Here is a 24377-nt window from a genome sequence, read left to right as displayed (position 1 = left end):
CCAACACTGTCATGGCCCAGCATGGCCACTGTGCCTGAAACATGATCACAGCTGATCCTCCACCTCTCACCCTGTGGCCCCATGCTCACAGCCATGGCCCATGGAGGCTCCTCAGGAAGACTTTCGCTGAAGTCACATGACCAACAATAGCCAATTGAAATCTAGGAGGAAAAAAAACATGGATTTTATGGCCACCAAGTGGCTTGTCCTGACCATTCTAGTGGAAGGCACCAGGAACAGGTCCACTCTGACCTCTTGCCTTTCCTCCCAGTATCTCCCAAAGTTCCATTGGTTTTTGTAAGTTATCCCTATATGGTCTTACCACTTGCTGCTCCTTGGTCCTTCCCAGATACCAATGAGTGCATTACTGGAACGCACAATTGTCGAATTGGGGAAATCTGCATCAATACAGTGGGATCATTTCGCTGTCAAAGAGAGAGTAGCTGTGGGACAGGCTATGAGCTCATGGAAGACAACACTTGCAAAGGTAGGTCCCGTCCTTGGGGTGACTGCAGTAGTGGGGAGTCAACCAGCTTGGGGGGGAGCAGGCCAGAGTGCTCCCCCAGTGAAGTTTTTTTGTGCTGTGTGACTGTGGGCCAGATCCTGGTACCCGCCAATGACAGCATCATCAGCAGGAGGTGACGGCGAGGGGTGCCAGGGCATTTCGTCTAATAGCCTGTGGAACGCATTGGAAAGGGCCAAGCAGATACTGCTTGTACAATACGAGACCACCCTCTTACTGGTAACAGGATGAGCCTACTAATGTCAGTGACCACAGACTCCTAGAAAGGCAGAGCTGGCTCCATTTGTGTTTCTGGGTCTGTGGAGAAGACCTGGGCTCAAAGTTTCAGAATCCGCTTGGGCTGAGCCCTGCACCTCTGAGACTCAGGGCCAGGTCCTCCTGACCTCTACCACAAGGTCCCCTTGGCCCCCTCCTTCCCATTCCTACCCTGCCTGTCCTTTCCCTCTCTTCCCCTCGGACAGTGGCTAGAATCACGTAGGTCCCCAGCCTGTCCCCTTCCAGTCCCTTCTTCAGATGCTGTCAGAATGACTGCCCTTCTCATGGGCAGAGGGAGGCTTTGACGGCTCGTGGTCCATGAGCTTGTCATTCAATGATCTCTGTAGCTTGGTACTTCCCTCACCTGCTGTCCTACATGTTCTCTTTATTCCAGCCAGATTTGGCTTTGCCAATGTTGCCCTGATGTATCTGTCCCCTGGGCCTGTGTGCCCACCATGCCTGGAGCAGTTTCCCCCATCATCACTCTTTCATCCTTTGTCTTTGCAGCCCCAATGGCTGCCAGATCTAACACCTGGCACATCCAGTGGGAGGCATAATTAATGATTGTTGATGGACTGATTGATCCTTGTGGATGAGGGGAGGGGTGGGGAGGTTGAGTGGCTAGCCCTGGGGGCAGCCCTTCATAACACAAGGTCAAGATGTTCCAGGCTCGCAAGGCAGGCGTCAGTCTTGCAGATGACACCAAGTTGGCAGGGACTGAATGGCTAACCCAGGGAAGAGAGAGCTGGGAAATGAGCTGATCCCAGGAAGGCGTAGCAGGGCAGACAGCAGCCCTCCATGGGGGGAGGTGTGATTCCAACAAGGCTTCTGTGAAAGAGCGGGGGACCTTCAGGGTCTGCCAGCTCAATGAGAGTCCAGAGGGGTGGCCTCAGGATGTCAGGGTGCCATAGGAGAGTCATGGGGTCAGAGGGGTCCGTTCAGCACGTCGGGGAGGCTGTTTGGCTCTGGTTACCTGATTTTGGGACGCACACTGTCCCCAGGGAAGAGCCCACAGACTGGTCAGAGGCAGGCATGCTTAATGGAACTGGGGCTGTTTAGACACAAAGGAGGCTGGCAGCGCTGTCTCTTAGCATCTGAGGGTGCTGCTGGGAAGAGGGTCTGGCCTGACCCCAGACAGCAAAGCTAGTGCCGCTGGCAGGGAGTTGGAGGCTGGCTCAGTTCTGCTCCCTGACAAGAAAACTGTCCCGTGGCAGCTTGGACCAGGAGCCTCTGTAGGGCGGGAGCTCCCTCTCCAGGAGAGCCCTTGTTGGGGAGGTCGGAGTGGGGATCCTTTGGACAGATGCTTCCCACGGCTTTGCTGAGGTTTGATGAGCTGAGGTTCAGTGCAAGCCTTCCTTGTGTCTAGTGCCCAGCTCAGCCCTTCTCCCTCTCCCAGCCCTCAGGCTGTCATATGACTCAGCAGAGTTGAAGGTGCAGCATTCCACGGGTTGGGGTTCATCTCCCCCTCCCTTCTTGCACACACTAGACAGTTCACATCCGCAGTTCTCCCTAACTGTGTCCTCTCGGGACCCAGCACAACGCTTGATGTCCTTGGCTATGTCATGGATGCTGCTCCCATGGTGCCCCGATTACCTCCAATGGTCTGGGATAGATTTGAGGCACTGAATGTGCCAACAATAATAACAAAAGAACTATCTGAGTGTGGTTCTCCCTTGGGAGCTTCCAGACAGGACAAAAATGGCCTTCCTGGCACAAGACATTTAGATAGAGCTGGAGGGGATGCTAGAAGCCATGGTGGGGGTGGGGGGACCCTCTCACTTTCTAGAGGAGGAAGCTGAGGTGGAGACCCTTGTCTGTGGTTACTCAGAGAGCAAGGGATGGAGGCAAGATTTGAACTCAGATCTTCTGGCTTCCTTAAAGGTCAGATGGCTTTTCTTTCATCAGAAACCTATTTCTTTCTCCTTTTTCTCTGTATAGGTTTCTGCAAACACTTTCCAAAGAAATTTTCTTCTTGGCAAAAATTATTGCCTGAATTATGTAGGAGGTGAAAAAAAAAAGAAAATCCATGGTCATTTCAAAGGGGGTGAAGGAGCAACTTGGCCCCTGTTTCTGCCTGCCCACTGCCCTCCTCCACCCATCACCTGAAAGCTTCATTTAGGGGCATCTGGGGCAAGGTGGGGTTGGCTTCCAGTCAGGGGGCATGAGTTCCCATCCAGCTCTGTGACTGTGGGGAAGTCCGGCCATCTCTCTGGCCACGGTTTCCTCATTGGCCAATTGACGGGTAAGATCCTTTGAGATCCTTTAAGATGCTGCGACTTTGTACACGAGAGGCTTGGTCTCCGGGTCTCCCCAAACAGATGCCCCGAGTGCTTGGTGACTGTTGAATGAATAAACAAAGACAGCCGGCCAGTTGGAGGCATCTTAGGAAGGGTGAGGAGGGGGCAGCAGCATCTTCCTGACCCTTGATTTGTTGCTGTTTTTTCTGCCATCCCAGACATTGATGAGTGTGATACCGGAATTCACAACTGCCTCCCCACCTTTATCTGTCAGAACACTCCGGGATCTTTTCGCTGCAGACCCAAACTCCAGTGCAGGAGTGGATTCATCCAGGATGCACTGGGCAACTGTATTGGTAAGACCTGCCATGGCCCAGCCTGCACAAGCCTGTTCTGACCTCAGGTGGGCTCGAGGGGGTCAGGCCTGGCCACCATGCCTCATGGTCTGGCTGATGGGTAAGGATGACTGGGGAGTGAAGATAGAGAAAATGGAGGATGTAGACACCTCTAAGGAAGAGCCTGAGGGGCATTCAGGAGGAGGTCAAGGAGGACTGAAGACACTGCATGATGCTGTCACAGCCCTGACATCCCCTGTTCTAAGCTCCCTTGTAGCTAGAGACTTTTTGTAATCAAGTCCTACACTGGCAATGCCCATTATCAAACCCCTCCCTCACCCAGAGCTCCTCCCTCTTGGGTCACTGAAGGACTGAAGGTGACGGGAGATCGCTTGAACAGACTTGGGGATGGCTCCTTGCTGCCCTGGGCTGGGTGTCTTTTCAAAGTTTCTTGCTGCATCAGGATCTTGGGACTTCAAACTGGCCTTAGCCACCATCTAGTCCAATATCACATTCCAGATTGGAGGAAACAGGCCCACAAAAGGTGGGGTGTTCTCAAAGCTGAGCCAGGGCTCTCCTCTGCCCTGAGCCACCAGTTATTCAAGTCTCTGCGGCCGGTGGTTTCTCTCTGCTTGATTTAGATTCCGATCTTTCTGGGGAGACCGTCCCGGCTTGGAGAATCTTGGATGCCTCAGAGTCCAAGGACCTGGGTTCCAGTCGAGGCTCTGCCATTAATTAGCATGTGACTGGGCATTTTTCACTCACTTGGCTGTCCTGTGGGGCTACTGAGGCTGAACTTTCTGAGGGATTTGGGGTCTTGCTTGGGAGACTGTGGGATCTAGAGCCAGAAGAGACTTCAGAACCATCCAGCCCAGTCCCCTAATTTTATAGAGGGAAAACTGAGGCCCTGGTCTGAGGTCACACGGGCCATATTGGAAACCGGGCTTCTGACCAGCGCACTTTCTCCTGCACTTCGGGGCCTCCTCTGCTTGGGACTGTGAAAGACAGGCAGAGACGGGCCCTTCCCTGAGAGGTTCCCTGGACCCCACTCAGGCTGCCCTTTCTTCTTCCCCACCCTAGACATCAATGAATGTTTAAGCATCAACGCTCCATGTCCGATTGGGCAGACTTGTATCAACACCGAGGGCTCTTACACCTGCCAGAAAAACGTGCCCAACTGTGGCCGTGGCTACCACCTCAATGAGGAAGGGACGAGATGTGTAGGTGGGTATGAGGAGGGCCGCTGTGGTCCACGGCCTGCTCTGCCCAGGTCCGGCCACTGCTTGGGAGGGGGGAAATTCCCACCAGGAGCAGAGCTTCAAAGCCATGCTCCAAAAGGCCTTCCTTCCATTCCTTTCCCTCCTCTTTTCCTCTTCCCTTTCCCCCTTCTTTCCCACCTTCTCTTCTCCCTTCCTCCTCCCCTTCCCCCTTTCCTTCCTCCTTCCCCCTCCCTGTCCCCCTTCCCCTCTCCCTCCCTTCCCCTCCTTAAGAGCCCAACAACACCACCAGACTTTCCACCAGGCTTTCCATTCCACCTTCTCTTCTCCTTTCTTCCTCCCCTTCCCCTTTTCCTTCCTCCTTCCCCCTCCCCTTCCCCCTTCCCCTCTCCCTTCCTTCCCCTCCTTAAGAGCCCAACAACACCACCAGACTTTCCACCAGACTTTCCACTCCACCTTTTCTTCTCCCTTCTTCCTCCCCTTTCCCTTTTCCTTCCTCCTTCCCCCTCCCCTTCCCCCTTCCCCTCTCCCTCCCTTCCCCTCCTTAAGAGCCCAACAACACCACCAGACTTTCCACTCCACCTTCTCTTGCCAGATGTGGATGAGTGCTCTCCGCCCTCAGAACCCTGTGGAGCCGGACATCTCTGCATAAACACACCGGGCAGTTTCCGCTGTGACTGCAAGGCGGGTTACTATTTTGATGGAATCAGCAGGACTTGTGCAGGTATGTGCTCAGCTGGCCTCCAGCTGGCCTTGAGCCTGGCAGTAAAGGACTTTGGTGTTTGTGACTGGTCAGGGGAAAGGCTGAAAGCAGAGGACCCCAGAGACCTGGTGGGGACGGGGTGGGGCAGAGGACAGGCAGCTTAGCCTTGAAATGGGAAGATCTTTGTCCACATTTTGGCCTGAGCTGTGTGACCTTGTGCAAGTCCCTTGATTTCTCCGAGACTCAGTTTATCATCTATCTATGCAATGGGGAAGATAAACACGGCCCCATCGCCATTTTCACTGAGCTGTGAAGGAGTCAGTGAAGGGGTAGATGTCAGGCACTTTGGGAGCCAAGGATCCTGGACCGATGCCGGAGTCCCCTGCCCCTCCTTCCTGCGCTCCCCAGTGCTCATCCTGGACACATTCTGTCTTCACTTACCCCCACTCGGTCCATGTTGTCTCCCCTGATGAGACAAGAGCTCCCTGAGGCCAGAGTTGGCTTTCCATTCATTTACTCAGCCCTTAGCTCAGCATAGGGCCAGGCACACATCAACAGATAATTAACAAATATTTGTGAAGCACCTACTATGCACCAGACACCTTCTAGAGGTCCTCCCAGCTCTGACCTTCTCTGGGGGAGAATTTCCACTGCGTCACTTAGCTGGGCCTCGGTCTCCTCAGGAGGAGGGTGGACCAGGTGGTTCTTAGTTAACAGAGAGCTAATTCTAAGTTTCAGTGGAAGGATTTTTATTTGACATGACATGTCTTCACTTTCCTCATCGTACACAATGGCACTAGACCATAACATCATCCATCAGACCTGGAAGGGACTTCAGAGGTTCTCAGATGTCCACTTACCTTATAAAGAGAGGGAAATGAAGTCCAAGAGGCCCATTGACTTACTGAGGACACAAAGAGCCTAAAATGACCTTGGAGGCGCCTTGTGGCTCGGACATCTGTGACCTCTGACATTGACCGAGGAGGCCACGCTAAGTAGGGTAGAAGTGGTTCATGCACCAAGCAGAAGGCAGCCCCTTGGCCTCCATTGGAGGAGGACCCATCTGCAGCATGAGTGCTTCTGGATTTAATCTCAACTCCAGTTCTTGTAGTGTTTCTTGCCCTAAACTTTTCTCTCTCAACACCCTTGCTAGGCTGATAGAGTCAGGCTGCATTTGCCAGATGAGGCTCCTGAGATCCAGAGCTCTGGCATCCCCAGCCCTGGAAGCCTCAAGTGGGGTACTTGTTGTGGAAGGGATTGCTGCTCAGGTGGGGAGTGGACTGGATAGCCACAGGAGGACCTGTGTGGTGCTGAGACCCTGTGATTCACGGACTCCAGGCTGGAACGGGTCTCCCAATTCCTAGCCCAGGGTGCCAGGCACTTTAGCGAGGGCAGGGAGTCATCCCATAGTGCCCAGGATGATGGCAGAGGCCATCAGTCCCACTTCCTGTCCCTCCTTCCAGATATCAATGAGTGCAGACGCTATCCTGGGCGTCTCTGTGGCCACAAGTGTGAAAACACCCCCGGCTCCTACCACTGCAGCTGCACGGTGGGCTTCAAGCTTTCTTCTGATGGAAGATCATGTGAAGGTGAGAGGGGGAGGACCTGACCACGTCTTCTGGGGCCAGTTCTGCCCACCACCGCACCCGGGTCATGTTCCCAAGTACAAAACAAAGGATCTCTCCCTACCAGGGACAGGGCTGGCAGGCAACAGAGAACAGCCAGGCACAGGCCCGGCAGGTGGCGGGAGGTGCAGCTGCTGATCGTGACAAGACCCTCAGCTTCCACTCTGATGGGGCAAATGGCTTCTATTGTCCAGACCTTGGTTTCTTCCTCTGAAAACTGAGAGGGTTTGGCCAGATAATCCCGAGGCTCCTTTCAGCTCTGCATCCCCTGTTCTAAGCCCCCCACTCCAACTCTTGACATTTCAGGTGCTAAGCTCCCTCCCAGTTCTGGATATTTTGTGTTCTAAGCTCTCAACATTCCATATTCTAGGATTCTTCTCAGCTCTGACACTATACATTCTGTATTCTAAGGCTCCCTCCAGTTTTGACTTCCCATGTTCTAAGCTTCTTCCCATCCCCTGACTTTCTATATTCTGGGGTCCCCCCAGCTCTGATGCTCTGTGTTCTAAGCTCTGTCCCAGGTGTCACTATCTACGATGTGGAGGCAGCTGTTAGTTCATATTTTCCCATAGGACAGATGTCTAAATGCTTGGGCTCCCCCTTGTTCCCTACATCCTGAAGGGTCTCTTTCTCTTCCAGACCTGAATGAATGCAGCAGCAGCCCCTGTAGCCAGGAGTGTGCCAATGTGTACGGCTCCTACCAGTGTTACTGCCGCCGGGGCTACCAGCTCAGTGATGTGGATGGGGTCACATGTGAAGGTAGGAAGCTGCCTGGCCCAGGGGCCAGTGGGAAAGGGCCTGCTGGACATCCACTGGGACATATTTCTACCCAAGAGGTTTCTTATTCCTTCCTCATCCATTGCACTAACCCACTGATTAGTCAGGAGGTGATGGGCCTGTGCTAGGCTGTATGTTGAGGGAGCAGACCAGGGCCTGCCCCCCCAGAAGCTCCAGGTGTGGGAGTGGGCTGGCCTGGACCCAGGCCATGGCATACACAGCAGTCCGTGGCACATGTGTCTGAGGGAGGGTCCAGGGTGACGCTGGCACTTTGGTGGCTTGGGGAAGTGGCATCTTGGTCCTTACCTTAAGTTAACAGACCTTCGGCTGGAAGGGGCTTCACTTATCCCCTAATCCCTGCCCCAAGCCCAGATCCTCCCTCCCTCAGAGCTCCAGAGCCCCCCACTCTGCTGGGAGCTAGGGGTGGGGAGGGGGGAGGGGAGCGGGGCAAAGGAGCACCCCCATTCTTTTACTTTTAATAAATTTGGATTGATCGTCTTCCTTTCTTATGTCACTTGTGTTTCCCACCATTCCCCTCCCTTCTCCCATGCCACCATAAAATGGAAAAAAGGAGGCTCTTGGCAAAGTCCAGAGAGGTTGGCGTCACCTGTAGTGATGACTGCTAGGAAGTTTCTCTTTATATTGAAATGAAATCTGCCTCCCTGTAGCCTCTATTGCAAAGCAGGATGGGCTGGGGGAAACATCACTGGAATTGGAGGTGAAAAACCCGGGTTCAAATCCTGCCCCTGGTACTCAACCCTGGCAAGCTGCCTCGGGAATGACAATAACAATGATGAGGAAGCCTCTGCTCCTAACAAAGAGATGATCCTAGGCTTGTCCTCGGCAGATATCGATGAGTGCGCTCTGCCCACTGGAGGACACATCTGTTCCTACCGCTGCATCAACGTGCCTGGCAGCTTCCAGTGCCACTGCCCATCGACCGGCTACAGGCTGGCTGCCAACGGGCGGAGCTGTCAAGGTATGTCTGCGAGAACTGGCAAGGAGCCAGAGGACGGCCAAGGAACGCTGACCCAGTGTTTTAAGGACCCTCTAAGCCCAGCTCTTCCTCCTGTCCCTTGGCCCTTTGTGCTCTCCCCCTCCTCCCTCCCTTCCTCCTCCTCCTCCTCCTTCGTCTCTCCCCCTCCTCTTTCTCTTCCTCTCTCTCTCTCTCTCTCTCTCTCTCTCTCTCCCCTTACCTCCCCTCCCCCTCTTCCTCTTGCCCCTCCCATTCAAACCTACTCAATTAAGTGTCTGGAGCCTGGCAGGTAAGTGCTGGCACTGCCACCTCCTACCTGTGTGAACTTGGGCATGTCACTATATCTCTGGGCTTCAGTTTCCTCATTGACAAAACATGGGCTGGGGAGGGTTGTAGGGCTCTGTGATCTCTAGGGACCCCCTCAGTTCAAATGTTCCATGACTCCAATAAGGTCCCTGTGACTCCAGGGGCCGTAGAAATGAGCAAGACAGGGAAACCGAGGCGCAGAGAGGGCGTACAATAATGAGGTGGGAGCCAATAAAGGCTCCAGCTTCTATTTCTTTCTCAGTCTGGCTTAGTGTCCTAAAGGGGCACTGGACTCATTCTGTGACTGTAACATTCTAACTACTGAAGCTGCCCTGGGGATGGCTCAGACCTTTGTTCCAGGTGTCGCGTCTTCCTCCTCTTTGTTCACCCTCCCACACAGATCCACATAGTCCTGAAGCAGACCAAGTCCCATGAAAGTGGAGAAAATAATCCTTAGGAGGAGCCCTATTTATGAAGCACCCACTATGTGCTCTCACTGTGCTAAGCCAGTGTCCTTGAGAAGGAGGCATCGAATGAGTGTTTTTATTAACCAATATTATCCTAAGTATTTTTTCTGCTTAGAGGGAAAAATATCCAACCTGACAGAGTCTCCTTATGCCCTTGGACATCTCTCTAGCACAGAGGGTCCCATTCAGTGACTTGGGAATCCCTTAGGGGGTTCTTGACTGAAGCTCTAAGAGGTTTGCGCTAAAAATTCCTTAATGGTGTCTTAAGCAGTAAATAATTGCAAAACATTATGAGTTGTGTATTAAGGTACCCCGGGGGTTCACACCACATTTGTTTTTGTTGCAGAGGTCCAAGGAACAAAAGCCATCGGGGTGCACTGCCCTAGCCCAGCTACTTGGAAGTCACAATTTGTAGGATTCTTGATTGCAGAATATTTCAGAGTCAAGACTGAGGGAGGTTCCAGAGGTTAGATAACAGCTCAGTCAACAGTTTGCTCCATCAAAGAGAGAACCACAGTCACTTAGCTTTGTGTAGCACATGGGCACTTGCTTGGAGAACCATTGTCCTAAAGCCATCCAGCTCCTTTTTACCACACCTTCCAAGGTTCTCTCTCCCAGCTGGTCAAGGAACTTCAGAGATACCCCCTGTGACTCCAAGGAATAAGACTTCTTCCTTCAGACCCCCTCAGGGCCTGGGGAACGAAAGGACTGCTTTGAGGTGGAACCATGTGGGGGTTCCTGCCCAGCACCAGCACCAGCTTAATGAGTCCTGGGAGGGGTCCTTTGGGCTGGGCTGGGCTGGAGGCAGGGCAACTGGCCGTTATTTTGGAATGCAGGGTAAAAGGAAGGTTTTTTTGAGCAGGCTTCAGAAGAAGCTCACTTAAAGTGCAGAAGGGACTATGAGAGTCTGTCTGCCTCCACACCAGGGTCACCCTGTAGACAGAGGGTATCGGAAGCTTTACTTAGATCTGCCAGTGCTGGAGGCAGGCCTGGCTTATCTGATTCCCAGGCCCCACCGTGGCTGCTTCACTCTGTGCCAGGCTGGGTGCCAGCCCTGTTCTTTGCAGGATGCTGCAACCAGTAGCGCAGCGCAGGGATCTGGGCTTGGGCCACTGAGCACATTAGGGTCCCCGAAGGTGGGATATCCCAGGAAGGCGTCCTGTGCTCATGTTCTTGTACCCCCGACAGACATCGACGAGTGTGCTGCAGGCACCCACAACTGCTCCATCAATGCCACTTGCTTCAACATCCAAGGCGGTTTCCGCTGTCTCTCCTTCGACTGCCCCGAAAACTATCGCAGATCTGGCGACACGTGAGTACCTGGGCACTCCTGGGGGTAGTGGTGGTGGTGGAGTGGTGTCAGCTCAGGGCCGGTGACTCCCCAGGGATGGGCTGATGTGAGAAAGCCCATGTAATCCCTTCCTGCGCCGTCTGGGCTGAGAAGCTCATTCTTCTCCCAGTGGAAAAGTTCGCTCGGATATTCAATTTGGGGTCCCGGTGAATATATGGAGAAAGCGGTATGATGTAACCGAAAGAAGGCAGGTCTTGAGTGGGGGGAGCTGGGTTTAAATTCTTCCCCTTACTTACTCTGTGACCTCGAGCAGATCACCTCCTCTCTGTCAAGTCAGCCAGTCAGTCAACAAACACATAGGAATCACCTACTTTGAGCTACTGAGACTACAAAGAAAGAACTTACATGGTCCCTGCCCTCAAGAAGGTCATAGTCTAATAGGGAAACAAGTTGGAAACAAGTCCCTGCAGCGGAGATGTAAATGGGAGTGTCTGTCCGTGGGAAGGATCCCAGGGCAGGGTACTAGCCCTGGGGAAGAGCAGGAAAGGGACCCTTGCAGAAGGCAGGGTTGGAGTCCAGGCTTGAAGCCAGGGATTCCAGAAGGCATTCCAGGCTCGAAGAGGGATGTACCTAGAAGGCCTGGAGTCAGGAGATGGTGTGTCATTCGGGAGCAACAGCCAGGAGGCCAGTGTAGACACAGCCTGGGGAGGGTAGTCTAGTGCAGGAACTCTGGAAAGGTAGGAAAAAGCCAGGTTGGCTTTCCTTTGGCTTTTCTATTCAGTCCTGGAGGTGATAGGAAGCCATTGATGCTTCTTGAGCAGGGGCTTGAGGAAAACCATGTTAGTGGGCGAATGGAGGATGGACTGGGGTGGGGAGAGACCAAGACGGGCAGACACCCCACTCAGCAGCCACTGCAGTGGGCCAGGTGGGAGGGGATGGGGCCTGCACTGGCTGTCCACTGTGTGGATGGAGAGAAGGGAGAAGATGGGAGAGAGGATGGGAAAGCAGAAACAAGACCTGACAGTGCTCATGTAGAGTAGGGAGACACTGAGGATTCAAGCTTGGCTGTCAGGGAGGGCGGGGCTGCCCGAGCCCAAAGAAGAGGAGAAGGAAGGTTTGGGGCCAGGATAATGAGTTCTGATTGAATGTGTTGAGTTGGACAGGTTGGATTCCACGGACCTAGAAGGTCCCTCGCCTCAGTCTAGATCTGTGAATCCGGGACAACAAGACCATGTCTCCTTCTCAGGCTAGCTGAGGGTCTCTGGGGCCTGCCTGGGCCTCATCTCCCCCAGGCCCTTTGAGATAAACGTTGTCCAAATTTCTCCTGATTTCCCTTTTTAATTCCACAATGGCCCACAGCTCTATCCCCCAAGGGCAGCCACTCTTTCCTTCCTGCCTTTGGACCCAAAGTACCTGGCTTGTGGGAGGTATTTTATGAGTGTTTTCTGGTTGGTTGATGCCCAAAGGGACCAGACACTTTCAGAGTGGCCCCAATGCTTGTTTTAAGCACCAGTTGGTGACCTAGTGGTGACCAGGGAGATTCCTAGCTCTGACATCCTTGGATAGCACATGCCCAGAAAGGTCTGATGATCTGGTCAGGCCTGGCAGGCCCCTTCTCAAAATCTCCCTGTTGCCTGCTGGGTCCACTTCAAGCCCCTCAGCCTTGTATTCAAAGCCCTGCACAAACTGGCACCTTTCAGTCTTATCTCCTAATACTCACTCCATGTGTGTTCTTAACTGGGGATCCCTACCCCAGCCCCCCTGCAGGGGTCTGCAGATAGATGTCAGAGACTTGTTAACTTCGATGAAGAAAAAATGACATCTTTAAAAAATAGAAATGATTTCCTTTGCAATCTGGTACATCTCATGTGTTTAGAAACATTCTTCTAAGAAGGGGGCTGCAGGTTTCCCTGGGCTGCCAAAGGAGTTGATGGCATACACGAGGTGAAGATTCACTGTTTTAGATGCATTTGACTACATATGTGCTCATAATTATCCAGACTGCACACCTTTGCTTAGCTCAGATGCCCTTCCTCTTTCACCTGGTAAATTTCTGACAATCCTTTAAAGATGAGAGGCAGGCCAGGCAGCATGGTGTAGTTTATGGAAAGCTGACTTGGGCTCCTGCTGGGCCTTAACCCCTGAGTGCTCTGGCCAACTTCTGAAGATGTTTAGATTTCATAGAAGGTGCCATCTCACATTGGCAGAGAAAGCTTCGTCCCTGCCCCAGAGCAGTCAAACAGGAAGCCCCAGCAAGCGCCGGACTCTGTCCAATGGGACCTGGATCAGATTGAAATGTTCTCTTTGAGCTTGGTGCCATTGGTCTACCCCAGAGAAATTGCCAGTCCTGATGCTGGCCCATCAAACCTCATGTCAAAGGCCCCCTGCTCCATGGAGTCTTCCCTGATCCCTCCTGCCACCAAAAGCCAGTTAAAAGGGTTTTCTCCCTCATATTTCTAGCCTTTGTGTCTCATTTGCCTTTTTCAGCCAATCTTTACTGTATATGTCTATGTAAATGTCCTCTCCCCACTAGATCATGAATCTTTGGTGGGGGGACTGTCCAATTTCATTTTTGATTCCCTCCCCACCTCCCCAGCACAGGGTCTTGTACACAGCAGGCACTTCATAAATGCATCAAGCTGAATTGAAACCAATCCCAGGGAAGTCACAGCATGGCTCTCAGAAACACTTTAAGGGGAACCAAAGGGATAATTACAATCGGAAGCTCATGAGAAGAGCTCCGGCCCCACAGCCAGGAGACTGTCGGAATCTGGGCCATGCCGATTGGTTCCTTCACACTCCAGGCTTCAGTTCCCTCCCCTGTAAAGTGAGCAGGGTGGATGCCTCTCCCTTGTTCACTACAGTAGCTGCCGATGTTTCTGTTTTCTGGGCCTGAGAAGGAGCCAAGGTGACTGCTCAAGGCTGCTGTCCCCAGCTCCTGGGCTCCCACACTGCTCTGGGCAGCCACAGGCCTTGGCTCCTGGTCCCAGCCCCCACCAGCCTGGCCCTCAATGGATGAAGGTAGCCAGAGTCTCCACTGGGTGTCCCATTTTCCTCACTGTTCATTCCCTCTCAACACCCTTCACTGTTTCTTTCTGCCTTAACCTCAATTCCTCTCTGCCGTCTGGGCCCTCCCTCTAGGAAGCCCCTTCAGGGCTGGCTGGGGCCCTAGGACCCCTCAGTGGGTGGAGAGGCTTTCTCCCCAAGCTGTCAAGAGTCAGGGGCTGTTCTCCCCCTTCCTCATGACTGCTGTTGCTCCCTCACTGGCAGGCTGATCTTGGACCAGTCTTTCTGGGGCTTGGGGGTTTGAAAATATCAGGCTTTGTTCCCAGGGCATCTGACTCTGACTTGTTTACCACCATGAAGCCTAGAGGTAGTCTGGCTGTGGTTGCAACTCTGAGGTCTGCATATGACCTGGGGTCCAGAGCTCAGGCTGCTGCCTGAGGCCACCTTTCTGGTATTGCCGGTCACAGGCTCAAAGCATTTAGAGACCTTGTAGCCCAAGTCATTCACTTTACAGAAAGGGAAACTGAGGGAGGACTGCTGGCTGTCCCAGGCACCACCATTCTTCCAGGGACCCAACTTCTCAATCTTAGGGCCATCCGTCCGTCCAATGGTCTGTTCTCTTGTTCAGCCCACGCCTATGATCTGTGGCCAAACCACGTCACTTCTTTCATTACAACATCTCATCACCCCTACCCAACAGTCCCCTAGTGAGTTTCCCTGTCTCAGGTCTCCAACCCCTCTAATTTCTCCTACACACAACTGCAGACATTACTTTCCTGATGCCTGACCATGTGACTCACTGGCTTCTTATGGGAGCGGGGCTGGCTAATGCAAAAGGAAGGAGGGAGAAATAGTGTAGTGGACGTGGAATGCCAAGAAGGCTGGACAGGCTGCCCTGCAAAGTATGGGAAGGAACAAGTACAAAGTCTTCCCTTTGGCATGTAAAGCTCTTCCCAACTTGGTCCCTCCTCCCTTTCTAGTCTTACATTCTGCCTTCTCATATCCTCCCCCCATGAACTCAAGGATCCAAATTCCCTGGCCTCCTTCCTCCTCTTCCTCTTCCTTCTCTACAATTGTAACCACCAGTGCATCTTTGATAAGGCCACTGATGAACTAACTCCATAGAAAAGCACATCAACAGTCCTCATCCACTTTGCTTGTCCTGTATGGATTGTTAACCTGGTCTGGAGCGGGGCTATGACTTTCATGGAGGTTCCAGTATTCTGGGGCACAATGACGGTAATACTGCCACCGGCTGGTAGGTACTTGGTGCCCTCCTGAAGCTGGAGAAGAGCTCAGCAAGCCTCCACTCAGAGAAGCTATCCTGATGCAGCTTCCTTTTACTATCAGCCACCTGGTGGGAGGATGGGGGATGAAGGAGAGGAGACAGTGAGCAGACATAGTCTCACAGAGCATCCCTCCTGGGTAACCCCATGAGGCCAATGCAGAGGGAGAGCCTTGGGCTCCCCAGGACTCCCAGACTTCTTCCATTTACCCATGGTGACTTTCATCATCCAGGATCCCTTCTTTCTGTGGAGAGACCTCTTATGTGGGTGGTAGTTGGCCCCAAATGCTGGTGGCCTTCTATCTGCCGGTGCAAGAACATGGCCACATGGCAAGCAGGTAGCCACAGAAGTGGTCTGGGGTCCTCTGCCTTCACCCCTGGCCTCTGGGAAGACAAGGTAACTCACCAAAACCAGCCCCAGGGTTTCCTTCATGCTGGCGGTCGTTAAAACTAGCCCCATAGCTCTGAATGGGTGGGGGTTTGTCCCTTGTCAGTGGGGGAGGGGAGGAATTGCATGGAAGACGTATTAGAACGATGCTAGGAATGAATAGCAAAGAAAAGATGAGGAAAAACAAATTTGTATTGATATACTATAATAGGATTGTTAAGCATTTTCTTCCTACTAACCCTGGGAGGGAGTGAAGGAGTGAGGGAGGGTCCTCTAAAAAAAGGGCATTCCCAGGTCTAATGCCTCCTAGGAGGCTTGTTGTGCTCTGGGGTTTCATGGGACACCAGAAATTCTCAGCAGCACCTCCCCTGTCCCTACACACCCCCAACCAATTCTGTCTTTGTACCTGGCACTAAGGAATAGTTAAAACCAATAGAATCCCCAAGGGGCTGGCCCAAAGAACCCCGAGACCCTCCCAGCAGCTGGTGGTGGACGCGGTCAGCAGCAGCAGTATTTATAAAGCACCTGAAGCTTTCCAAAGTACTGCACAAATATCTCATTTTATACTCACAACAACCTTAGGAGAGAAGGGTTATTCTTATTCTCATTTTACAGATGAGGAAACTGAGGCACAATGAACTTGGTCAGGGTCACAGCTAGTAAGTGTCTGAGCCTGGGTTTGAACTTGGGACTATGCAGAACGCGAACCCCCGGGGTGCCACCTAGGGGAGAAATGAGGATTTGGAAGGATGGCAGAGAGCTTTAACGGGGTCACTGAAGTCCTGGCACCTCTGGAATGGGGCTGGACCAGGCGTCCGTGTTAGCCAGAAGACATCCAGGTCTGCTCTGCTGTACTGGCCTGCGGGAGATCACTCCTCAAGCGGACCCAAGGTGACACCCAAGGACCTTCTAGCTCTGGGTTCCATTGGGCTGTGTGCTGCTGCTGCTGTGTGATATAGTGGGGGAGGGGGTTTGTACCCATCCCAGCCACTTACTGGGTAACCTGGGACAAGCCTCCGAGCCTCAGTTTCCTCACCTGTCCAATGAGGATGAGGCTCTCTGTAGCACTTAGCTCACAGGAGGTTCACATTTTATAGTCTGTGAAGCGCTTTTGCAAGCCTGAAGGTGCTGTAGGAATGTGAGCAGCCCTCCGGACCCCTCACTGTGGGCACCCAGCTTCTGCCCGAGGGCGTGGCAGAAGGGTGGCTGGGCTGGGACAGCCTCTACCTTACCTCAAAGAGAAGTCTAAGGGGAACCCCAAGATCCGTGGCCCCTGAAGGAGTGAACTGCAGGAAGAGCCAGCAGGGAGGGATAGGATAAGGGGCTCAGATTAGTAGGTGTCCGAGAATGCTTCTGCCCCCATATTACAGCTAAAGAAACCAGAGTACAAGGACAGCAGCTTGTTGGTCTCCCCCCTTCTTTCTCTTTCTCTTCCTTTTCTTTCCTATTTTCTCCCTTTTCTCTCTCCTCTTTCCCCCTCTTTTCTTTCTTTCTCCCCCCCATCTCTCTCTCTCTCTCCCTCCCTCCTTCTCTCCCCTCCTTCCCTCTCTGTCTCTGTCTCTCTCCTCTCTGTCTCTCTTTCTTTCTCCCCCCCCATCTCTCTCTCTCTCTCTCTCCCTCCCTCCCTCCTTCTCTCCCCTCCTTCCCTCTCTGTCTCTGTCTCTCTCCTCTCTGTCTCTCTTTCTTTCTTCCTTTCCTATTCCAATTCTGTCTCATACTCCATGGACCTCATAGGGTCCGAGCCTCCACGTTACATAGTTGTCAAAGTCTTTTCGGACTGGAACTTCCCAGACTTTGTTTCTATCCTTACACTTTCCCAAACCCGTATTTCCCTGCTCCCCGCCTCACCCGCTACCGTGAGCTTTCTTGCCAGCAGCGCCACTTACTGGCCAGATGATGAAATGATGCACCAGAGAACCAGCCCGGCTGACCTGACACTATCCCCAAACGTGCTGAGAGCTCGAACACTTCATGTAGGATCGCTCCTTTCCCTGACCCCAGGGAGTGGTCCCCTAGGCAGCCTCTGCTAGGTGTCCATCACCGCCCTCTGGCGCTGCTCTCCCAGAGCCTGCAGGAAACCCGGAGTGCTCACCCAGTAGCATCACAAATGAAGGGCTGGAAGGAACCATTCGGGTCCAAACCCTACTCTCCCAACCCATTCTCTAGGTGAAGAAAATGGGTCCCAGAGATGTTAAGCAACCTGTGCACAGTTGTGCAGCTGAGCAGAGGGAAAGTCGGGATTCAAACCCAGAGCTCTTGATTCCCCAGTTCCCCAGTCCAAACATGTAGCTCAAATCTCATCTCTGACAATTATCACCTGTGAAACCATGATGTCATCTTGCTGTGCCTGGCCTTAGTTTTCCCATATGTTAAATGAGGGGGTTGGAAAAGGTGCCCTCTTACAGCGCTTCTACTTTAGAGCCGGGGTCCTCTGACCCAAAGTATGGCTTTGTATAAAGTGTGCCACACTGCTTTCCAAGGCCTCCCAGGGCCTCCCCAACCCATCCCAGCCAGCCTTCCCAGCTCTGATATTCTCAGTTCTAAGGCCCCTCCCAGCTCTGACATCCCTCCTTCTAAGGTTTCTCCCTACTCTGCTCTTCATTCTGAAGTCATCCCCCACCCCACCCCCCAGCTCTGCTATTCTGAGACTCTAATTAGTGAATGTATCTTTCTTGATAACCACTCATGAGTAATTGTACCAAGGGGTACATTCAAGTTCCTTCTACACTGCTATGAAGATGGTTCTTCCTTCTCATCTATGGTCTCCTCTGACCACTAGCAGTGGTTAGCAGGAGTTCTAGCGCTAATGAAGACTGAAGAGGACAGCCCAGTCAACCTGTCCTCTAGGCCTCTCCAGCCTCAGTGGAAGACAAGCATTCCACTGAGCCTGATCACCTCCTGGGATGAGGATCTCACTACCTGTCAGCTCAGTCCACATGTCTGCCCAGTGTTCTAATGGCCAGTCCAGAAGCTTTTCTTATTTTCAATTAAGCTTGGATGCTCCACAATGGCCCTTCCGTGTTCCTGGATCTGCCCCTTAAGGGCATCTTTGAAATAGCTTTTTGTAGGAAAAGAATTAAGGAGGGAAGCCTGGTGAATAGCCCACAACAGGTGTTTAACTAGTGTTTGAGTGAGGGTGGGGCCTCTCATACCTGGATTTCCAGGACCTTCAACTCAGCCCCCATTTGGCTCCCCAGCTCCTGACCTGCCTAACTACCAGTGAGCTTCTCCCACCTGTCTCTTCTGCTAGCCCCTTGAACTTGGCATATCTAAAGCCAAAGTCACTTCCTCCTTTCCCTCCAACTGAGTTTCTGGGGCCTGGCAACGTCCTTTCCCCTCCCCCTCCCCGAGGCCAGTGGGGGGGGGGCCGTCCCATCCACCACCAAGCCCTGTCAATCCTCCCTTCAAGAGGGTCTCATACCCACTGCATCCTCTCCCTTCCAGCCATGCTCCCAGGTCTTAGCTCCTGCACCTGAAACACCAGAGATGCCCCAGGGGTCCCTGATTCCCAGCTACCCCTGGTGTTTCTGGGCCCCACCTGCTGGGAATGTCAGTTCCCTGGGGGCACCACCTTGCTGCTGTCTCTGTGGCCCCAGTACCCAGTGAGGCCCCTGGCAAAATCTTGGGAGAGCTCGCTCACTGAGAGGCGCTGGGCAGGGGTCAATGGGAAAGTCCTGGATTTGAATCTCACTTTTGTTCTTGTTCGGGACCTTGGGCAGGTCCCTTCCCTCTCAGAGCCTTAGTTTCCTTATTAGTGAAGTGGGTACAATACAGCCTTCCCTCCTTACCTCACAGGATTGTTGTGGGGAATGTTTGATAAACTTTCAATGGCAGTGAAAGATGATGTGTCTCGGTCCTGATTACAATCCTTGTTTGCACCTTCTCTTCTGGACCGTAAGAGTCTCAGAGGCGGCGGGGGGGGGGGGGGGGGGGGGGGGCTGGCAGCTTCTTATCTGTGTCTTCCACAGAGTCCTGTCTACAGTAGGTGCTTAATAAATGCTCGGTGAATGAGTGGTCTATGGTGACCAGGTCTGGGGACCCCATAGTATCCACTGAATCCTGCAGGGCTCTGGTCTCTCTCCTTCCCCCTTTTCTCTTTCCATTTTCTCCTGTCCCTTTCTCTAGCTAGAGTTTGCTCCCAGACCCAAAGGATATGGCCTGAAGCAGACCCTGGTTATTAAGGGAGGGGGTGTGGGGCTGGCCTTCAATGGGGGGCAAGTGCTCTCTGGGGTCCTCTAGGAGCCCGTGTTCTAGGACAGTGATCAGACCTATTGCCTTTCCGTATTTCTTGCTCTGTGCCCCTTTCATACACTACCACTTGGGGAACTGGGGCCTTCTAAAAGAGCTCCTTTGTAAAGCAGCCTGACCTCTCTTGGCACAGCTAACAAGGGCTGGTCCCCCACTCTGTGGGGAAGCTCCTGACTTCCTAACTCTTCCTCAGAGGCAGCATGGGCCACTTGGGAGGCACACTGGGGGAGTGGCATCAGGAGAGCTGGGTTCTTGTCCTGACCCTGCTATTCATTTGTTGTGGAATCTCCAGGAAGTCATTTTTCCTCTTTTACTGATCTGTAAAACAAGGGAGACATTAGGAGAGGTGATCTTTGGAGTCCTTCCTAATTACAGCAATGAATTTTAAGGTCCCTCTCAGCTCTGCCATTCCCTATTCTAAAGCCCTCCCAGCTCTGACATCCCCTGTTCTAAGCCCCCTCCCAGTTCTGACATTCTCTGTTCTGAGGCACCCTCCCAACTCTGATATCCCCTGTTCTAAGGGCCTTCCTAACTCTGACATTCTCTGTTCTAACCCTGCCCCTCTCATCTCTGACCTTCCCTGTTCTAATTTCCCTCCCAGCTCTTACCTTCCCTGTTCTAAGGTCCCTCCCAGCTTTGATCTTCCTTGTTCTAAGGCCCCTCCCAGCCCTGACATCCCCTGTTCTAAGGCCCCTCCCAACTCTGACCTTCCCTCTTCTAAGGCCCCTCCCTGTTCTGACATTCTGGGTGCAAAGGCTCCTCCCCACTCTGGCATTCTCTGTCCTAAGGCCCCTCTAGCTCTGACGTTCCTTGCTCTAAGTTTCTGAAGCCGCACCCACTTCGGTGTTGTTTTGATGGTTACAAGGCCCCAGTTCCCCAGGTCCCTTCCCTCTCATAAGAGCCCTCAGCAGGTACTGAGAGTGTTGGCAGTCCTCCGTCACCAGCGGAACAGGCTCAGAGGAACTGGGGTCCTAGATTTCTTTCTGGAAGAGACCTCGGGTGGCATCTAGCCCAGCCCCACGTACTATTTAGGAGCCTTGGCCTTGTCCTCGTCCAGGTGCAGTTAGGAAGCCAGTTCCTCTCACTGGCCGTCTGGCGTCTTCCCCGCAGTGCCAGAAGCCAGGGAGGCTAGGCCCCTAAGCCCGCTCTCCGGCCCCTGCCTCTTCTGGATGCTACCCTGAGCCGCGGCCCCCAACCTGTGCCCCACCTCCCCCGCCTGCCTCGCTTGCTCCTCCAGCGCTAACCCTCCTGTTTCTTTGTCTTCTTCCTTTTCTTGCAGTCGCTGCGAGCGCTTACCTTGTAATGAGAATCAGGAATGCCCGAGGCTGCCCTTGAGAATAACCCACTACCACCTCTCTTTCCCCACCACCATCCAAGTGCCGGCTGTGATTTTCCGCATGGGCCCCTCGAGCGCCGTCCCTGGGGACCGCGTCTTCTTCACCATCACCGGTGGGAACGAGGAGGGTTTTTTCACCACGCACAAAGTGGCCGCGCACAGTGGCGTGGTGGCCGTGCAGAGGCCGATCCCCGAGCCGCGGGACCTGCTCCTCACGGTGCAGATGGAGCTGTTCCGGCACGGCGCCGTGAACACTTTTGTGGCCAAGCTTCATATCTTTGTGACTGCTGAGCGCTGAGCTGGCAGGCACAGGCACCTCCCCCCACCTCTGCCCCCCCCCCCCGCGCCCTCCGCCTCTGGATTAATAAAGTGCCCCGTCCTCCCCCAAACCCCATCCCCCGTGTGGCCCTTTGGCCCCGTCCTGCCCCTGGAACTCTCATCGCCAATCGGAATTAGGGTGAAGGTCTACAGAACCCTCTTCACACTAGCCCTGGGACGAGGCAGGCCGAGGATTCTGAGGAAGCCGAGGCTCAGAGAAGCTATAGCATCTTGCCCCAAAGGCCATCCAGCGGCTCGCAGAGTTGGACCTGGAGTCGCGGCCTTAAGCTCTTCCCCTCTCCCCTCCAGCCTTGCCTCCTTGGATAGGCTGGGACTCCACTGGCGCGGGTCCCCCCTGTAGGGGCGGCCTTGGGGAGATGCCCTGTTCACCCGTAGGTGCCGGCGGAGCCAGGTTAGGGCTGAGAGGTTCGAGATCCAGTCCAGTCCCGGACCCGTGGTCAAGTCGAGCCTTTCTAGTTGCCCAGGGTAGCCCAGAGCGTGCGCCTATCAGGCAGAGCCTGCCGAAGGGCAGCTCATCTCCGTGCTGGGGGTGGGGTGGGAGCCCTGGGGAGAGAGAGGGCTGGAGCTCTGGAAGCGGGGTCAAATCCCGGCTCTGATGCTTCCTTGCTGTGTGATCCTGAACCAGTCGGTTCCTCACCTGTAAAATGTGCATCATTCCAGCAGCTAGCTCCTTGGCTTGTTTGAGGGGCCGAGGGGATGCTGCGTGTAAACCTTACAGAGCTACATTACATTAAATAATAATTAATGTCATGTGGCTGACTTAAGGAGGTGCAGGCCCAGGTCCCACGGGGGCTTAGATCAAGAAAACAGCAGAGGCCCAAGGGCCAAGAGGTGACCAAAGGTGGGGCTTACTAACGGAACGATCAGAAGGGGCTCTGGGTGAATCCTTTCTGAGCTCAGAATCTGTTGTTCTTCCTAATAAAAATGACAGCGTTTTAAACCTGGGCACAGCTCCAGAGACCACCTCCTCATTTCACTCTCATGTTCCATGTGAGGAGCGGGTCTAGAGAGATAATGGGAGACTGACTCATTCTAGAGTTGGAAGGGACTCATCTGGGCCAGCCCCTCATCTTACAGACAAGGAAACTGAGGCACACAGACTAGCTTAGGGTCACACAGGCAGGGTTTGAACTCAGGTGTTGCTGACTCCAAGTCTTGCCACAGCTAGAAGTGACTTCTAGAAGCCATTTGGTCCAACCCCCTTATTTTAAGATTGAGGTTCACCCCAAGTTTCACAGCCATGGTATTAAATGAGATTCAAACCCGAGTCTTCCTAACTCCTAGTCTTGCCTTTTTACCACTACATATACTGTCACTCAGAAAAATATAAAGAACGTGTGTAGAGGGGAGGCGAGGCAGGATGGCATACAGCAGTGGTGTCCAACTGAGATGGAATTGTGGCTGCTTATCTGTATGGAGGGATCCCTGGGGGCTCTATCTTGACACTTTCAAAATGTAATGTCTGTATTTTGTTATTAGGATCATTAGCCTTCGTTTCCTCAGCCATTAGGTGAACTGTTGTTCCACAGCTTGTGTGATCGATGATTCATTGAAGAAAAGGTCAATGTGGGTGCTTTGGACAGTCTGGGGTTTTGTGCTTATTCTCTGTGGTGACTTCTGTGGTCCCATCAATAAACCTTTTCCTCCTCCTGAGGATCAGATTAGGCTGGGCTCTCATTTCCTCACCTTCTCTTTTAGAAAAAGATAATTTGAAATGGAGACCCTTTTTCACTCTCAGCACGAAAGGCACTTTGTCGCTAGCTGACCTGTTTCCCCAAGAGAATGGAGGGCAGCAGAAGCATCGCTAATCCCACTCCTCCTGGACTGGGCACTTGGCCCATTCGAATGTTCTCCTTGGTAGAATGTAAATATCTCTCTGCATCCTTACTGCCTCCTGGCACACAGTAGGTGCTTAAGAAAAGCTTGGATTGAATTGCTGCTCAGAGTGGCTGAAGCTCTGCTCGAGCAGAACAAAGAGGGACATGGCCAGTGGTTACTCCAGAGACATCATCTCTGTGAATAAACATCTCCAACGTCCGGCATTGTCCCACACTAGGGCTGCTCTTGGCAGGAGATAATGGGGATGGTTCCATTTACTTCAGCCCATATTTGTGGCCAGTTCTTACTGTGTGTCAAGCATCCTACCTGGGGAATGGTAACAACATAGAGGATGACAGCTGCCACTAATGTGACCCTTGAAGACTTAAAGAAGCACTCTGCTTACACTGTAGTTTAGCTGACTCAAATCCCTGCTCTCAAGAAACTCTCATCTTCGTGATGTGGGTATCTGCCTACCGACAGAATCTAGCTAGATTCATGTCTCCTGTTTCTAGAACCAGGGAATGGGTTGGGGGAGGAAAATCCAGAGGCCACAGTGGAACATGTGCTAAAAGTGAGTCTGATGTGTAATCCTGCCTTTTTGCTAAAAACGATTTTCTATTGCTAACTTGTGTTGCAACACCTGCATTTCCCAATGTATCTGTCCCCCACCACTGATCTCCTCTCCCTCCCAGAGAGCCATTCTTTATAACAAAAAATTAAAAAGAGAGGGGGAAACAGTTTCGCAAAATTAAGCAACATATCACACAAGTCTGATGTTATCTATAGTGTTTCAGACCCAACTCCCGCCCCCCTGCCCACTTCTCATTTCTTTTCTTTGGGGCCAAATGGAATGGACAAATGAAAAAAAAACAATTATTAAGCCAAATCTATGCTCAGTGATGGAGATATAAACACAAATATAGCACCTGCTGCCCTCGAGGAGCTTACATGCTTTCTTTCCTTTGTGCGTGTATGCATGTGTGTGCACACGCGTTCGTTGTCTAACAATACAGGAACTTTCATTTATTTCTTATGAGGAATGTATGTATTTCTTCAATCACTGATATCCAGGGAAACAAAGTCAGAATTATAAAAGGAGCATTTTTAGGTCATTTTTCACACAATGACTTTTGCTTCTTCTGTTTTGCTCTCGACTCATTGTCCAAAACATCCCCCCACCCCCATCCTCAAGCCAAGTCCTTTCAATATGAAAAGGGAAATGAATAGGCCCAGGTGAAGAGA

General features: G+C 52.7%; 1 protein-coding gene across 2 annotated transcripts in view; it reads left to right on the top strand.

Annotated features, from left to right (window-relative positions):
* Nucleotides 1–24377, top strand: part of FBLN1 (fibulin 1) — a 66796-nt gene that overhangs the window by 28878 nt on the left and 13541 nt on the right. The window contains exons 7-15 of one of the 2 annotated variants that reach the window (XM_036759153.1): nucleotides 350–487; nucleotides 3234–3371; nucleotides 4431–4574; nucleotides 5163–5291; nucleotides 6734–6859; nucleotides 7535–7654; nucleotides 8520–8651; nucleotides 10610–10733; nucleotides 20919–22973. In XM_036759153.1, coding sequence (XP_036615048.1) covers nucleotides 350–487; nucleotides 3234–3371; nucleotides 4431–4574; nucleotides 5163–5291; nucleotides 6734–6859; nucleotides 7535–7654; nucleotides 8520–8651; nucleotides 10610–10733; nucleotides 20919–21273 — 1406 coding nt within the window. In that variant the 3' untranslated portion in view covers nucleotides 21274–22973. Of the gene's footprint in view, nucleotides 1–349; nucleotides 488–3233; nucleotides 3372–4430; nucleotides 4575–5162; nucleotides 5292–6733; nucleotides 6860–7534; nucleotides 7655–8519; nucleotides 8652–10609; nucleotides 10734–20918; nucleotides 22974–24377 lie in introns of those variants that run through there. The other variant, XM_036759152.1, reaches the window with a different exon arrangement.

Source organism: Trichosurus vulpecula, chromosome 5, assembly GCF_011100635.1.
Source record: "Trichosurus vulpecula isolate mTriVul1 chromosome 5, mTriVul1.pri, whole genome shotgun sequence".
Taxonomy (NCBI): domain Eukaryota; kingdom Metazoa; phylum Chordata; class Mammalia; order Diprotodontia; family Phalangeridae; genus Trichosurus; species Trichosurus vulpecula.
This window is presented reverse-complemented; position numbering and strand designations above follow the sequence as displayed.